The following is a 16,355-nucleotide window of genomic DNA, read 5'->3' as shown; positions in this document are numbered from 1 at the left end:
TGTTGTTGAAGTGAAGCTAGATTCGTCGCTAGGGGCGCAGGTTGATAGTCTTTAGTGACTAAAATGATTTTGACAAAATAAAATTTAAAAGTAATTAAGTTATTACGTTTTAATTCGGACCCCGGAGCTAAACAAGTTGGGCAAGCGCCCAAACTAACCTTTAGTTAGGACTTTATATCTCGTTAACTATTAATATAAGAATTATCAAAATTATTTTAAGCACTAGAGAAAGGTTCAGCCTTATAAGAAAAATATAATTCAATTATGTATTCTTCCCCCTTATGTAATACAAAGTTTAAAAAATATTTATTTTAAAACGTTTATAGAATGAACAACGAAAGGTGTTTCTCGCTTCTCGGATTACATTTACTCTCCCAACTTGACTGTACTTCGACGTTCTTATCCTTCATTGGTCAGAGCAAGGACAAATATTTGATCGTCCAGAGAATATATCACCGGAAAAATGCCCCACCGGAATTTAACGCTTGACGTCAGTTTCAGTACAAAGTACAAGCACGCTTGAACTTATGACCCAATTCCGGTTCATCACCATATTCTTAAGAATCTTACGTAGAGAGCTGTGGGGGGGGGATTAAGTCCATGTAAAATACGTTATTCAGTCACCGTTCGTTGCATTTACAAAGTTAAACTCTGATGTCGTTTCAGTAACGTTTTTTGAATCGACTTCCGACCCCTCACACCGCTCTTGATTATTATTAAGCAATTTTATTAAGATTATTTTAAGCAATGACCAATGAAATGCTTTCCTCGAAAAAGATTGTTTTAAGCAATGACCAATGAAATGCTTTCATCGAAAAAGATTATTTTAAGCAATGACCAATGAAATGCTTTCATCGAAAAAGATTATTTTAAGCAATGACCAATGAAATGCTTTCCTCGAAAAAGATTATTTTAAGCAATGACCAATGAAATGCTTTCATGGAAAAAGATTATTTTAAGCAATGACCAATGAAATGCTTTCATCGAAAAAGATTATTTTAAGCAGTGACCAATGAAATGCTTTCCTCGAAAAAGATTGTTTTAAGCAATGAGCAATGAAATGCTCTCCTCGAAAAAGATTATTTTAAGCAATGACCAATGAAATGCTTTCATCGAAAAAGATTATTTTAAGCAATGACCAATGAAATGCTTTCATCGAAAAAGATTATTTTAAGCAATGACCAATGAAATGCTTTCATCGAAAAAGATTATTTTAAGCAATGACCAATGAAATGCTTTCATCGAAAAAGATTATTTTAAGCAATGACCAATGAAATGCTTTCCTCGAAAAAGATTATTTTAAGCAATGACCAATGAAATGCTTTCATCGAAAAAGATTATTTTAAGCAATGACCAATGAAATGCTTTCATCGAAAAAGATTATTTTAAACAATGACCAATGAAATGCTTTCATCGAAAAAGATTGTTTTTAGCAATGACCAATGAAGTTGTTTCCTCAAAATAGGTTGTAAAATATATTTGAGTTGCAAAGAGTCATAGGAAAGCGTTTGATAAGCTTATTTATATAAAAAACACGCATTTTGGAAGTAAAAAAAACGAAAAGGTTCAAAAATTGCAAAATTCGATTTCAGGATAACACTTGCTTTATTTTGTACTGCTATATGCTGGTTTTGTACTAATTTAAATACATTGTCTTGTGCCCGGGGACTACTTTGTGAAGCGAAGCATTTTTCTTGACTCGTCTCAAATATTAAATTTAATTTGTGCTTAAATTTCATTTTTGTACTAATTTACGATAACGTGCTCAGTGTATCTAAATATAATATCTGTACTTTGTAATCTGACCAACGAAAGAAATCTGTCACTGCTCGGACTACATTTACTCGCCCTGGCTTGGCTGTACTCTTCTTTCAATGGTCATAATATTATACCATTGGAACAAAATATTACAAATAAATCCATTTAAATTGATCTGTGACTAATATACCTTCATTACGCTATTCATATCCAAATGGTTTAGTCAGAATTTTCTCGAGAACCAGGGAAACCTTTTTATCGGTCTTATTTTTGATCAAACAACAGTATTCAATAAAATAACAAACAGTCATTGATTGTGTCCATATTGCATTTACAGTTTTACTATGTTTTGAAATATCATCTCTTCACTTTGATAACCTTAGCTATTTTCCAAAACATTAAGGTTATACCTGGCGCGTTAAAAATTACCAAACAATATGGACTGTACATAAGTCAAATATTTAAAACCAGGTTAATGTTTCAAGTTCTAATGAAGTAACTTTTAAGATAGTCTTTGTCAAGCGCTTCGGCGATGTAGCAATGAATTTACAGAAGGCTCTATTGTTTAAAGGTGCTTTTTTTAATCTCACAATTCAGTCTCTAGATGGCGAAATACGCTTAACCTTTCGAAATGTTCGGCGTTACATTGCAAACAATGTTATTCATTGGGTAAAAATGAGAGAGTATCGTTAATCTTAGTTCAAACACTTTGCCGTAAATGGCGCCTGTGCAGCGGATGAAAATTTATTTGTGGGTGTACCCGAACGACTTCCTAGTTTTGTTCCGGCACTGTCTCCTCTCGTGCCCTTTCAAATCACGACATCGTTTCATGGATTTCATAAACGAAGCTCGATAATTGCAGCACTTCTCAAACTTGGAAACAAAGGCTTCGCATTTGACCAATTTCGCCACCAGGTTCTTGTAATTGCCACTTCTCTCGATTCCGGCTGATTTCAGCGCGTGCTGCTTGTATAGTTTCATTTTGGCGCTGGAACCGTTACAATAAAATATTTGCATTAATTTCATTAATATTATACTCAGTTTCAGGTTAAGAAAGGCAAAATATCTAGTATCACAGGTTAGACTACTTGTACCTTCATACGTGCTAGCGTTTTGAGCCTCTTAAGTTCTTCTGACAGGCAACCCTGTTTTCTACTATGTTACTGGTACGCCCTCTAATATATATAAACAGTACTAATTATTTTATTATAAATTAAATTTTTATAAATTTTAATTAAAAATACACTAATGAGCTACCGTATTTATAATTTGAAAATATGTATTTTAAAATTTATTAATTATCTACGATAAATTTAAAATATAGCTGGCGCTCCATTTTTAAATATAAATATTATTTTAACAATAGTTGATTATAGTTCAGAAACTTTACACAAGCCGGCGCTGTAGGCGCGAAGTAGAATTTTTCCAATTCTCTAAACGCTGGAGTAGCTCATAAGCGTCCATCTCTGAGCCGAAGTAGTCTAACCTGTGTAAATATGTAAACCGTGCTAGTGCATTTGGCGGAAAGACACTAGCAGGAATTTCCGGTAAATCGGCGGCGGGAATTTCGTATTTCACATTTTTTTCTGTTGATTTCCGAAAGGTTACTACGCGTGTTACAATAATTATAATCCAGGTTAGCAATGTCTATTGCGTAAATTTCAAAGTGATCAATAAATATTTAATGTAGATTATTATTTTTAAGCTCCATTATAGCGTATATTTAGTCTTATGCTCCTAAACCATCATCAAATCGCACTATCATTTACGACAACGTGGTAATCTCGGCATTACCCGTTCTATACTTACCCTGGACTCGCCAAACGTAATTTCTTTCAGTTGTAGTACTATAAATAAATTTTTACAACTGTTTTTAAATAATATCTATGTCAATTAATTAATGATCACTTTGAAAAATAACCCAATAGACTTTTTTTCCCAAATTTATATTTCGCGCGTAGGTATACTTAGAAATTCAACCGTAAACCGGCCGAATTCGAAATTCCCGTCGCCGATTTACCGTAAATTCTTGCGAGTAGTTTTCGTTGTTTCTATAGACGAACTCGTGCTTGGGCATGTAAATCATTACATTCTAAGCGACATCTGTGGCAGTTCCTCTGAAGCTACACTTTCGTTAAAAGTCAACCCTTTACCATGGCGCTATCTATCGTGCAATGTTAAAAACTAAACGAGCGCATGTCACGTGTTAACTGCATCGTGCCACAGAGCGTGCGTCACGCACCGATATTTATACATTTTGTCAGTTACGTCTTTAGTTTTTCCCAGTAACCAACGCGACAGAAACGACAAACATCGCTCGAAACCGCAAGTCTGACCCTGAATTTGATTCACCGCCTCCTTATTTGCATATTTATCATTTTTATCACGCGTCGTTAAACCATAAGTAACAGAATAACAATAAGTATGTCAATAGGCGCTTAAATAAATCATCCTCCAAGGAAATCGCCAAGAAGTAATATTTCCGAGAGCCAGGACCTGCAATATATTGTTTGTATAGTGCTTGTTGAAATAATGGAAACATTTTACTTCTTGGCGATTTCCTGGGAGGATGATTTATTGAAGCGTCTATTAGGAAAAATAATCACCGAACTGATTTTCAATACACCATCTAGGTGTAGTTCTCAGCACAGAGCCCCCTAGTGTCTAAATATGTACAAGGCAAATATACTATTGCCAAGGACGATAACAGGCTACACAGTTAGAGTGCGAGTCCAAGTCGGATCTTGTCAAGAGTGTCAGTGTCGAAAAAAGGTTCGATTAGGAAATTTGAATCGGCGATAGCATAAATTGTTTTGGTCGTAGCTAACTTGTGAAAATGGTCCCGGAAATTCGTCATAGCACTGCCAACTTCTATAAGGCGCTTTCGCAATCGGGGTTGGCCGTGGCCGAGGGGCAGTTCACTCCTTCGCAGAGTGCAGATTTAATCATGGGAGTGAACTGCCCCTCGGCCGTGGCCAAAACATATAATAGAGGCTGCTTCACTAAGCCTAGGTTAAAAACGTGTTCTAGTCTAAGTCTTTCATTTCTTTACAATTTTCTAGTCATAGACCTAACATCACTATCACAATAATAATACTAATGTCCGAGTCGTGGTTAAATTAAGTTTAACAAATTGATCTTTTTTATATTAAAAAAGTATAAATATTTCAAAACATAACTTACCACCAAATTTTAAGTATGACTTTCTTTAAAAGCTAAACTTTTAAAGATTAATTTAATGAAGCTGGAAGTCGCTGCTCAATGGTAAACTTTAAATCAATTTTATAACCACGTGACTATTTTTAAATGTTTCTACCGTTTGATGGCGCTCAAATGTTTCCTGAAAGAAATTTTACCCAAAATACCTTGCAATTTACGCTATCGCCTATTAAATCAATAGGAAGTGTCATACGTATTTCTCTTATGTTACTTATGGTCAAAGTTGAATAATCCTATCTCGACAAACTTATCCCGATAAAGCTAACTAACAGCCATCAGGCCTGACGGATAAGGTCAAAATATAACTTTCGGAAGGCGGGTGAAGAGTGAAAACACGTACCTGTGTGCGTTATTCAACAATGCTGGAGCAGTGTGCACTTCGAACATGCAGTGCATTCCTTCTTTGGCCACTTTTTCGCCCAGTTTGCAGCACTTGCTGGCTGTCATGGGGTTCGTGGTGCTAGAGGAGTCTCTGCCGGGTATTTTGTGGCTGTTAGTGACGTAGACTTTGCGTACGGTGCTGTGCTGTTCCTTCCGCGGAGGCTCCTGGTGTTCCTCCAGGGCGACTCTCGATCTGGAGTACTCGGACACCATGTAGTATGGCCTCTGAACGTTGGTGATTCCTAATTGGTAGAAAAAAATTACTTTTCACTACTGGGGCGTTAACAATTTAAAAGTCATGAAATATATAAGATTCGGAAACTTTCAACCACTGGCGTATACGAATAGTTTTGAATGACCAAATGACTCACATATTTGACTGATAAATCGACCAGTTAGCAGCGCCACTGCTGGTCAAAATTTAAAACAAATGTAACCTTCCTTTGGCTGTACTAAAATTTCACCCCCTTCTCGAACCCTTAGGCATTTTACATAGATTAAACCCCTCCCTTGAAGGATTAATTAATTAACATAGATAAGATTAAAAAACCGTTGTAATAATTCATATTTAGTACTACAAGCATGAATATATTTAACAATGAATATACAACTGTATAAGATGGCCCTAGTACGATGTCGCTTTGAAAAGGGCGGTAGCTTATGAGCCGAGTGACGCGATTTACATGTTTCTAAGCTCGAATCAGGAGAGACTAGGAAATGACGTTTTTTAAGTCCTCGAAAGGTCATAGCAGACGGTATTATTTGTTCAGGAATTAGCTTGGACGGGCGATAATAATGCTTCGGGATTTATGAAGTTTAACATTCAAAAATGTCGCGGTAACTGATATACCGGAAATTCATGCTAGTATCTTTCCGCCAAATGTACTAGATATTTTTCCTTTCTTAACCTGCAACTGAGTATAGTAATTATCTCATAAAATATCATATATTTCTGATTTATATACTAGTTAATGTTAAAAAAAAACTAATAAATTATTCAAAATATAGCTTCGAATTAAATTTCAAATAATTCGGATCAACCTACAAAGAATCTCATTGTGGATAACTTAATTATTTAACAAATTAGGTTTGACTATCCTTTGACATACTTCAGCTGAAAATAATCAGCTAGTTCACAGATATTACAGAAATGGGTGTCACCATAAGTAACATAATAAAATAAGTATAACACTTCCTATTGCTTTAATGCTAATTTTCTAACCGAACCTTTTTCAGCACTGATACTCTCTTCAAGCTGTGACTTGGACTCGCGACTTACCGTTTTGGATGACTACGTTTTGATAAAAATTTAAGCCTAATATCGGAGAGCACGTTCTGGAGTCGCGAGGGGCTTTGGCTTTGTTTTGAAGCCCGCATGCGAATCATGGGTGATAAAAAACATGAGCTCGTGGCGCCGAGAAAAACTTTTTTAATTTTTATCATTTTAGCCTATCTATCGGAAATCAGATGTTTCGGTTTAGCGGAAGTCTCGCATATCTTAGACACTAGAGGGCTCTGTGCTGATCTTGATTACGCAATAGCTATGAAAATCAGTTTTGTTGTAAATCTCGTTAATTGTCATACTTATTGTTATTATGTTACTTATGGTGTCACGTACCCTTTAAACAGTAACCCGTTCTATTTCAGTAAATTAAATGCTAGTATTTGTATTTCATTCCGCTTTATCAGTTACGGTTTCTGGCAATGTTATTCTTAAGACTGACTGATTTGAGAAATGGCATCTGTTTCTTGTACGTCATAATGTCACTGTATCTAGAGCAGACTATCAATTTAAAAAAAAAGGGATCGTGGGTGGGGAGAAATATTCAGTCGATACAAGTTTGTTTTACAATTTGCTTTACGGGACAACATTTTCTTTGAAGAGTGTTTTTAATATCTGTCTTTCTTAAGGGAGAAGACTACAGTGGCCATTGTCTACTTTCGCGCTATTTCAAGCTGAACTCTTTTAATTTTGTATTTTATTTTATAAAAATTAATATTTTAAGTGTAGAACAGCCTCTTGTTTAGTGACTAAAATAATTTTGACAATTTTAAATTTAAAAGTAATTAAGTTATTACGTTTTAATTTGGACCCCCGGAGCTAAACAAGTTGGGCAAGCGCCCAAACTACCCTTTAGTTAGGACCTTATATCTCGTTAACTATTAATATTACAATTATCAAAATTATTTTAAGCACTAGAGGAAGGTTCAGCCTAATAAGAAAAATATAATTCAATCATGTAATTGTTAAAACAGAAACGTTCATCTTGAATGAAAAAGAGGCTTTTACTGTATTCTTCCCCCTTAAATAAATATATTTAAAATGTTTTTGTAATAAAAAATGAATCTTTCGACTTTGATATCCGTGAGCGTTTGACTTAATATGTTTTAGAACTTTAAATTTGTGGACGACTTGGAAAATGTTTTGCACCTTTTGGAATAAATATTATGTTAACATGCTTAAAAAATTGACTTTTTTCGGAGACTGTTCGAAGTAATTTGGGATTGGGAATTATTTCATGCAGTAAAACATCAAATAAATTTAAAGCTACAGGTAGCAATACAAATAATGTACAAGTTTATAATATTACCAAAAGTATATAGCATGCAATTAGAGATAAGTATTCCTATTGATTTTACTAAATATTGTATTTTTAAATTCAATTCCATTGGTGGTTCGTATTAACGTAGGAGAAGCTAACTCCGCCGCTAGGTGGTGCAGCTTTATAATCTTTCTGCTGCGTTACTCTTAGGTCTTAGATCCTTGACTAAAAATTTTAATCTGGACATAATTTCTTTTTTGAACAAAATGCTCTCTTTGGAAAAATAAAGAAATATTGTCAATCAACGAATTGACCATTTCTCTCACCAGGTTTAACGGAAGCTAGGGGTAATTGGCGCTAGTTACGTTTAATAACATGTCGTAGCTAACAAGTGTTAGCAGACGAGTTTTAAATTTAGTTCATACTTCCTTTAAATTTAGTAAAAAGTATTAATAGTGTTGAAATTTCATACATTTTCCGGAAAACGACCGGGACCTTTTTTCCGGAAAATTTTCCGTATTTTTCCGAAAATTATAAAAATATTAATATTTTTGCCAATTTAAATAAAGCGGAATTTTCGCCTCATTTTTTTCTAATCTAAAAGTAAAACTAAACCTCCAGGCTGGCTTTAAACTGATTTACAATGTTAATGTTTTGTAGTATGTTTACTGTTATTAGATATTTTATATCGATAAAAAGTTTCAATATTTTATTTTTCCGCAATTCGGAAAATTTTCCGCATTTTATTTTTCCGGAAAATTAACAACTCTAAGTATTAACTAAATCGAAAACTCGCCTTCTAACACTCGCTACAAATTGTTTCTAACGTAACTAGCGCCAGTTACACCCGGGGGCGGGAAGATAAAATACATTCGTTCAAAATAAATATACGGTATACTCCCTTTAAGAATCTAAATAGATATTTGCAACAGCTGATAGACAGCCTGCCACTTCGGTATTTGCCCGATAAGTCTTCGAGAGTTAATTTAGAAAAGCGTAGATTGATGGCGCCACTGCTCCAATTTCTGTCTAGTTTCGTTGCGTCAGATTTTTTTAATCAAAGTTACTCAATGTCGCTGGAATAACGTTGTTGAGAAATTTTCGGGCGTATTTCAAACACTCACAATCGGCTCGCGTTTTGATTTGATAGAAATTGAGAAATTGCTCCGAATTGCGAGGGTTATCGAACTTCTCGATCAGCTGGAATAACCAATCCCGGTCCACTAACAACAGAAGTAAATGAACCGAAGAAATTTGAGAGCCAAACTTGCCATTCTCGCAGTTTCCTATCGATTTTATTATTTTTTATTTCGGCGACGCTAGCTACAATAGTCACATAACCAATAAACCAAAACGCGCTTCGGTGCAAAAAATATTAGGCATTAAATCTGCTTTTCAATAGTACCAAAAAATGTGTATTAGGCCTAATGGTGATTTTTTGCGTCGACAATCAAATTGGTGTAAATTTTGTTAAAGCAAGTGGCGGCTCTATCATTGCCACCTGTATTGTGAAAAGGCCACTGTTATTAGAGATGGCCATGAAGCTTTACGATTCTTCAAAAAAAGCGACATACTGGAGTGGGTGGTGGCATCTATTAATGGCCAAGGAAGCTAAAATTCAAAATACCCAAATGATAACGTCGCCAGAGAGCCATTATAGCGTATTATAATAAGACAACTTATACTCTTTTTAGTGGGATTTAACCTAAATTATATACCCCGTGTAAAAACATTATTAATAATTGCTGTAATTTATGTTATTGACCAATTTACGAACGATCCAATCAACGTGAAGGGTACCTATTAGTACCGCCTTTTTTATTTCGACGCTAGCGACATCTATTGAAAAAAGAGCTACTTCACGTCGAGCCGCCACTTGCTTTAATTGTCATACTTATTTATGTTTTGTAACTTATGCTAGCGTTGAATTATATTTTTTCCAGTTTCTAAAAAACTGCTGTAGATGGCGCCACAATAAATATTCAACTGGCGCAGCTTGTAGCTCAACTGAGTATGGGATAAAATTATTCCTAAAGACGATAGAATGGAAGGCTATCAGCGAAACTTGTTAACACTTTACGAACGCAACGTCTTGTTTTCGAGGCGTGAAATAAACAAGTTGGTCTAAAGTTAATGTACAATATCTGGATAAAAAAGTAAGTTTATACTCTAAGAAATGTAAAAACAACAGTGTCGCTCTTCGGACTATATTTATTCACGCCTCGAAAACAAGTTGGCCCGTTATTGTTAATGTTTCATGCGCTTCCATAGGGCCTTCCACTCTATGCGAATGGGTTACTCTATGGTACCGCTCTGACTACTTCGTTTTATTTACTTATGGGCGAGCTTTTCTCATGTACACTTTTGACCTTATCGTATTTTGGCCCCCTCACCAAATCTCAAATCCAACTTTTCGTCAGACACAAAAAAGATTAGGGATAAAAAATATTATTCGTATCAAATTACTAAACTACACGAAAAAAATCCTTTAATAATCAATAATGCTTATTCGAAAACTGATCAAAGCAACGCTGAGAACCAACAAACGTTTTCCCCACATTTTCATGATCTACTCTTTTATAAATTTTGTAGGCGGAGCTTATACATACAGTGGCGTAACTAGGGTTGGGCAGACATGGCACGGGCCATGGGCGATTCTTGAAGTAGGGCGCAAATTGGCAAAAAATTAAAAAAGTAATTGTAAAAAATTCCGAAAGATTTCTAAAACAATTTATATCTTCGGTAAACGTTTTAGCCTCTTTAAAGGGAATATAACCTCTGGTATTTCTGTCGCCCTCCGAGGGTTCCAATATTGTCCGCTGCCTCCCGTGGCTTTTCACACCTGCGGCGCTGATAATCGCTGATTGTGAAGGGAATAAAGGAAATTGATGGGGTCTTCCATAAAGAACACGTTGGAGGTTCTATTCCCTTTAAGAAAAATCACATGTTCCTCTAACATCAATACAAGAGGTGATAAAATTATCTATTATTTTGCTTGTATTATTAATTAATCGCCTTTCTCCTAACTAGAAGCCCCCAGTGCGTATGGTAACACGTCACTTTTAATCCCCCGGTCCCAAACCCCCTTAAATACGACCTTGCAGACTGGGCGCGATTTCTGTGCTTGCTATAGGCGACATTTACCCTAGTTACGCCACTGTATACATAGTCGTATAAAGTTATAATATTTCAATCATATTCAATCCAGAATGCATTTATATTGTACAGACCATGGTCCAATTTTCTACTGGAACGAGAAGAGGTAAAATAAAATCGTCACCAGGGTGCGATTCAATCGCGTAGGAAGACCTCAGTCTTAGGGAACCAATGAGAGGCCGGGCTGATTTTATTTACATTTAGGGGGAGGAGCTTGCTGTTAGAGCGGGATCGGGAGCCACGCTAAAAATCAATCGTTTCAACTGACAAGGAGACTACCCGAGGTGGTTATCTTCGATTTCGTTCAACCTCGGGTGGTAAGTAGACCTTCGTGTAAGTTGAAAATCCCTAAATGGTTGGACAAGAATGGGCTTTCGTTTTGACATGGCAACCGAAAATGTTTTTGACAACTTAAAACCAGATTTTCTCTACCGAAATTAACACGGGGAAATTTAAAATTTAATTAATTAGAAACAGAATTCAGAACATGGGTAAATTGGTTAAATTTGGGAAAATACATGTCAATTTGAGTAAATATACTTAAATTGGGTAAATTGTGCTTCAAACACAATTTGGCCATGTTAATTTCGGTAGAGAAAATTAGGTCTTAAGATGTGAAAAACATTTTTGGTTGCCATGGCAAAACGAAAGCACATTCTTGTCCACCCTTTTTGCGATTTTCAAGTTACACGAAGGAGATAAACATCCCGGTTAGTCTCCTTGTTAGTCATTCTCTTATAGCTTAATTTTATTATTAATTTTAATTCTAATTAAAAATAATATAAATTAAATTTTGTTTATAAATAATTTAATATTTAATATGTAACTAATATACAGGGTGTTTCAAAAGTGTAAGCAAAAATTTTAAGGAGTTGTAGGGGGTGAGTTGAGAAGTATGCCTGATAATCCCCATTTTCCTACGATGAGTTAAAAGAGCGCCAGAGAGCTTCAAAGTGTGGCCTACTAGCCCCTGGAAGTGGGCTGCAACAAGAGCAAAACCAAGCAGCAGGGACTTTAAATACTGTTTAAGTTTACTCTTTTACGTTGGCTACCTCGATTGGTTTACAAAGTCCTTTTTTACCTATCACACGAACCCAAACCTTGAATGTTCGCGTTTCCCTGCTGCTTGGTTTTGTGCTTGGTGCTGCCTTCTTCCAGGGACTAGTAAGCCACACTTTGAAGCTCTCTGGCACTCTTTTCACTCATCGTAGGAAAATGAAAAAAAAACAGGCATACTTCTCAACTCACCACCTACAACTCCCTCAAATTTTTCCATTACCTTTTGAAACACCCTTATAGATTAAAGAATTTAAATTTTTAAATACATAATATCAGAAGTATATAAGATGCCTCGTAGGAGAGAAGTATAAATCTCTCTATAGACAGTTAACAGGAACTTCTACCTCACACTACGTCAACCATGCTTTTTCCTAATTAAATATTTTAATAACCTATACCTGTAATATTACGTTATTATAGATAACGAAACACGGTTCAAAAGAGAAAATAAAAAATATTGACTTTCTAAATCCGTTACACAAGTATCATTTATAAATTTTATTAGGTGGCGAAATTTTAAATTTTCATCGTTACGCCAAGTAACAAAAGTAGTAAAATTTGAGTCTTACGTGTTTTGACTGGGAATTCTTCATCGAGGTTTCATTTTTATATTGTAGATTTATCTTTCTCCCGTAAGTGATAATATTTTAAACTTCTGGTAATATCAAATTATCTTTATAGTCGACAAAAATTGCCAGAAGATTTTAAGTGGGCGGGGCATGATAAATAAGTAGTCTATCATGGACGTTTGCGCCAAACGTTTGTTTGTTCTTAGTTGCCTTGCTCCGTTCTTGGTATATTCCAAAAGTGGACTTATGACACATTTGTCTAGTCTATAGATTTTCACGTAGCCATATACTTATATCATAGACTATTGGTAGTACTCGGATTAGTAGGTAAGCGAAATTGTTTTAGATGCTGGAGCTTCATTTGAATTGTTGCAAATCCAATTAGAAGAAGAACTTGGACGATAAACAAGGCGTTTAAACGTCCATTAGAGATTGGGCTACGCTCAATTAAATGTTAATTATAGTTCTTTTCGACCTTATTAATCTCATTATTAATTCAAATCATTCCAGGCGCCGGGAAAACCTCATAAATTAAATGTCATAGCATGTACCTGCCCCGCTAGAACCGGTTTCGTAGAAGTCAAACCAAAAACACTGTTTAGAACTTGCTTCCTTCGGGGACTACAAATATTTTCTGAAGTCTCTATAGTTTTATAACGTGCTGCTACGAAAAATTCATTTTGATTTCATGATTTTATATTATTCTTAAAGGCACCCAGCATTTTAAAATTATAAGAATCTAACCAAATATAAACAATAGTTATCATTGAAACCTATAAAACCTAAAACGATATTTTATTATTTTTGCTACAGAATCACTCGAAAGATCTGTGAGGAAATTTAACTGAACTACCGACTTTCTTAATTTTTTCCTCTGCTTAGCAACAACAGCGCGAAGTTACTCACCCAACGAATATTTAAATTATTATACCGATTATGTAGTTAAGTTAGAAGAAACCACCTATGGACTGTGAGAAGGATGATAAAATACGCGAAAAAGTAGATTAGTCCATAATTAAAAGGGATAATATAGCTAAATCCTAAACAAATTTGAAGAAATTAATTAATTAACTTCTTCAAATTTGTTTAGGATTTAGCTATATTATCCCTTTAAATTATGGACTAATCTACTTAAGTAATCAGGTAATCACGATAAATCACTGTAAATCACCGAAATATTGTGAGAAATCAGGAATTAAATGTACAAACGTTTTACGAGTGACTACCCCCTCGTATTATACCATAAGTTCATATTGTTTTAATGCTAAATCCGGATAGAACCGACTTGGACTCGCACTCGAACTGAGTAGCATTTTATCATCCTTGTTAGTAGTTAATTTCGCCTTCGGCATATTTCGACACTAGAGGGCTCTGTACTGAGAACTAAACCTTGATTGCGCAATAGCTCTGAAAATTAGTTCCGTGATAATTTTTCCTAATTGACATACTTCTGTTATTATGTTACTTATGATATGACGAAATTTCAATCACGACTATTTGTTAATTTTTTATTTTTTTCTACCCTCTGTGTGGACATTTCATTTATGATTAATTTCTGTGGGTCTTGAACCAAGTTGTTTAAATTATTAAAACAGTAAACTTTTAAAATATAAACGAATATACCGGTTTAGACCAGAAATTAAACTAGTTTTGCTGATTTTATAGGGCATAATGTTTACTGAATATTAAGCTACTATTCATTTATTTACTACATAATTTGTTTAAATTAAAATATTTCTTTAATACTAGATATAATTTAATTCAAAAATTTTAAGTTAATTTAAATTAAACATTTAAAAGTTAAATTTAATTTAACATTTAAAATTTAAATTTAATTTAACATTTAAAATTTAAATTTAATTTAACATTTAAAAGTTAAATTTAATTAAACATTTAAAAATTAAATTTAATTAGAAATTTTAAGTTAAATTAAATTTAACTGACAATTTTAAAACTTAATTAAATTAAACATTTTAGACTTAAATTTAATTGGAAATTTTAAATCTTAATTAAATTAAACATTTTAGACTTAAATTTAATTGCAATTTTAAGACTGAATTAAATTAAATATTAATTTAAAATATTGAAATGTCAGTAATAATATTATTTATTAATTTTGATCATATCATCCTTTCAAATGAAAGAAAAGTATTTATAAAAATTTGCAAGTTAAAATTTTATCATTTTGTGCAATAAAACATTGCACAAAATATTTCAGTATATCTTAGATATTAGATATTAGATTTAATTGTTAGCTATATAAAACGCTTTGGAACCACATTTAATTATTCTAATATGGTCATTAAAATTGAACGTTGAAATTATAATAAATTGTAATTACGTAGTTCAAATTTAATTCGCTCAATATTTTTCATAAATTTGCATATTTTTGGTATTTTCATGACGACTTAGACCGTATTACCAGAAGTTTATAATATATTTCTCATAGGAAAAGTAAACGTTTACGCTATAGAAAATGAAAAATGCGTCTTTGGAGGTTCGTGACAGTTTTCAAAGGGCGCTAAAATTTAACGATGATAATGTTAAAATTAAATTGTCAGATTTTACACTTATCCCATAAATTATACTATACACTTCTGATATTACGTACAAAATAACTTTCAATTTTTATTTTACACCGTTTCCGAAACGTTGTGTATTTGGGAACCCTGTTAATTAACCGGTCAACTAAATACGAAAAGAAAAATAATTCTTACCTACCTTGAAACAATGATACGCTTATGGCGCAGCATAAAGTGAAACACGTGTATTTTCCCATGTTGTAAAACTGTTAATAAATGCTTAATAAGTATTCAATTTATGACTCTGTTGAAGCACATTTTTTGTTTATTCGCTGGACGATACAGTATCATTAAAAAAGTTGTTTCTCTTGGTAAAAAGTATATTTTCGACGTGTTCGCCGCGTTGAAAAGCTTCGAAAGACAATTTTGCGTCCCGAGCAGCTCAGTTCGAAATTCTCTCTCGTCTTTTACGCTTTTTTTCCGCTTTTTTGATCTAGGCAATAAATCTTGGTGGAGAACCCGGCGATATGATTGGTTTATCGATGGACCAATCGGGTTTTGTTGTTTACGCGGAATTTCGGGGCATTGAAATTTCTCCATATAGTTATATGTTTGTGGCGTTCTACTATATCTAACATCTGTTACATCTCCATTTCGTCCTTGGTTGATTTTACTTTTTATTTTTGAGCGGTGGGAGGGATTTCTCGTGGCGAGATGTTGAACACGTTCTGTCTGTCCGTCTGGCTGTCTCCGTGCCATGGGGATCTAAGAAGCCACTTTGGCCGCCAGTGGCGTGACCTAGCTACAGATTATCCAAGCAGGGGGCGCCTGATTATTCTGTCGGTAGTCTGGAGTCTCTTGACAAAAAGTACTAGTTCTATCAATAGTTTGGACAACAAGTATTTATTCTATCGGTAGTCTTGACAAAAGTTATATTTTAGCGGCAGTCTTGAATCTCTTGACAAGAAGTACTTATTCTATCGGTAGTCTTGCCAAAATTATTTATTTTAGCGGCAGTCTTGAATCTCTTGACAAGAAGTACTTATTCTGTCGGTATAGTCTTGACAAAATGATAATTTATTCTATCGGTAGTCTAGAGTCTCTTGACAACAAGTATTTATGCATTCGGTAGTCTTGACAAAACAACA

At 34.2% G+C, this 16,355-nt stretch overlaps 1 protein-coding gene across 2 annotated transcripts; it reads right to left on the bottom strand.

Moving 5' to 3' along the window:
• Positions 1-1,593: 1,593 nt before the first annotated feature.
• On the bottom strand, positions 1,594-15,667 carry LOC149962857 (uncharacterized). 2 transcript variants are annotated; one of them, XM_090170377.1, is made up of 3 exons: positions 15,407-15,667; positions 5,318-5,600; positions 1,594-2,746 (listed from the first exon to the last, which is right to left on the bottom strand). In XM_090170377.1, the coding sequence occupies exons 1-3, from the start codon at positions 15,462-15,464 to the stop codon at positions 2,503-2,505; spliced, it is 585 nt and encodes a 194-aa protein (XP_090026503.1). In that variant the 5' UTR covers positions 15,465-15,667; the 3' UTR covers positions 1,594-2,502. The 2 variants fall into 2 exon arrangements, with proteins under 2 accessions (XP_090026503.1, XP_090026504.1); XM_090170378.1 differs by having other exon boundaries at positions 15,403-15,472.
• Between the last annotated feature and the right edge of the window lie 688 nt (positions 15,668-16,355).

The sequence above is a fragment of the Leiobunum rupestre genome, chromosome 1, assembly GCF_980474605.1.
Source record: "Leiobunum rupestre chromosome 1, qqLeiRupe1.1.hap1, whole genome shotgun sequence".
NCBI lineage: Eukaryota > Metazoa > Arthropoda > Arachnida > Opiliones > Sclerosomatidae > Leiobunum > Leiobunum rupestre.
Note: the sequence above shows the minus strand (reverse complement) of the source record. Positions and strands in the feature narration are given on the sequence as shown.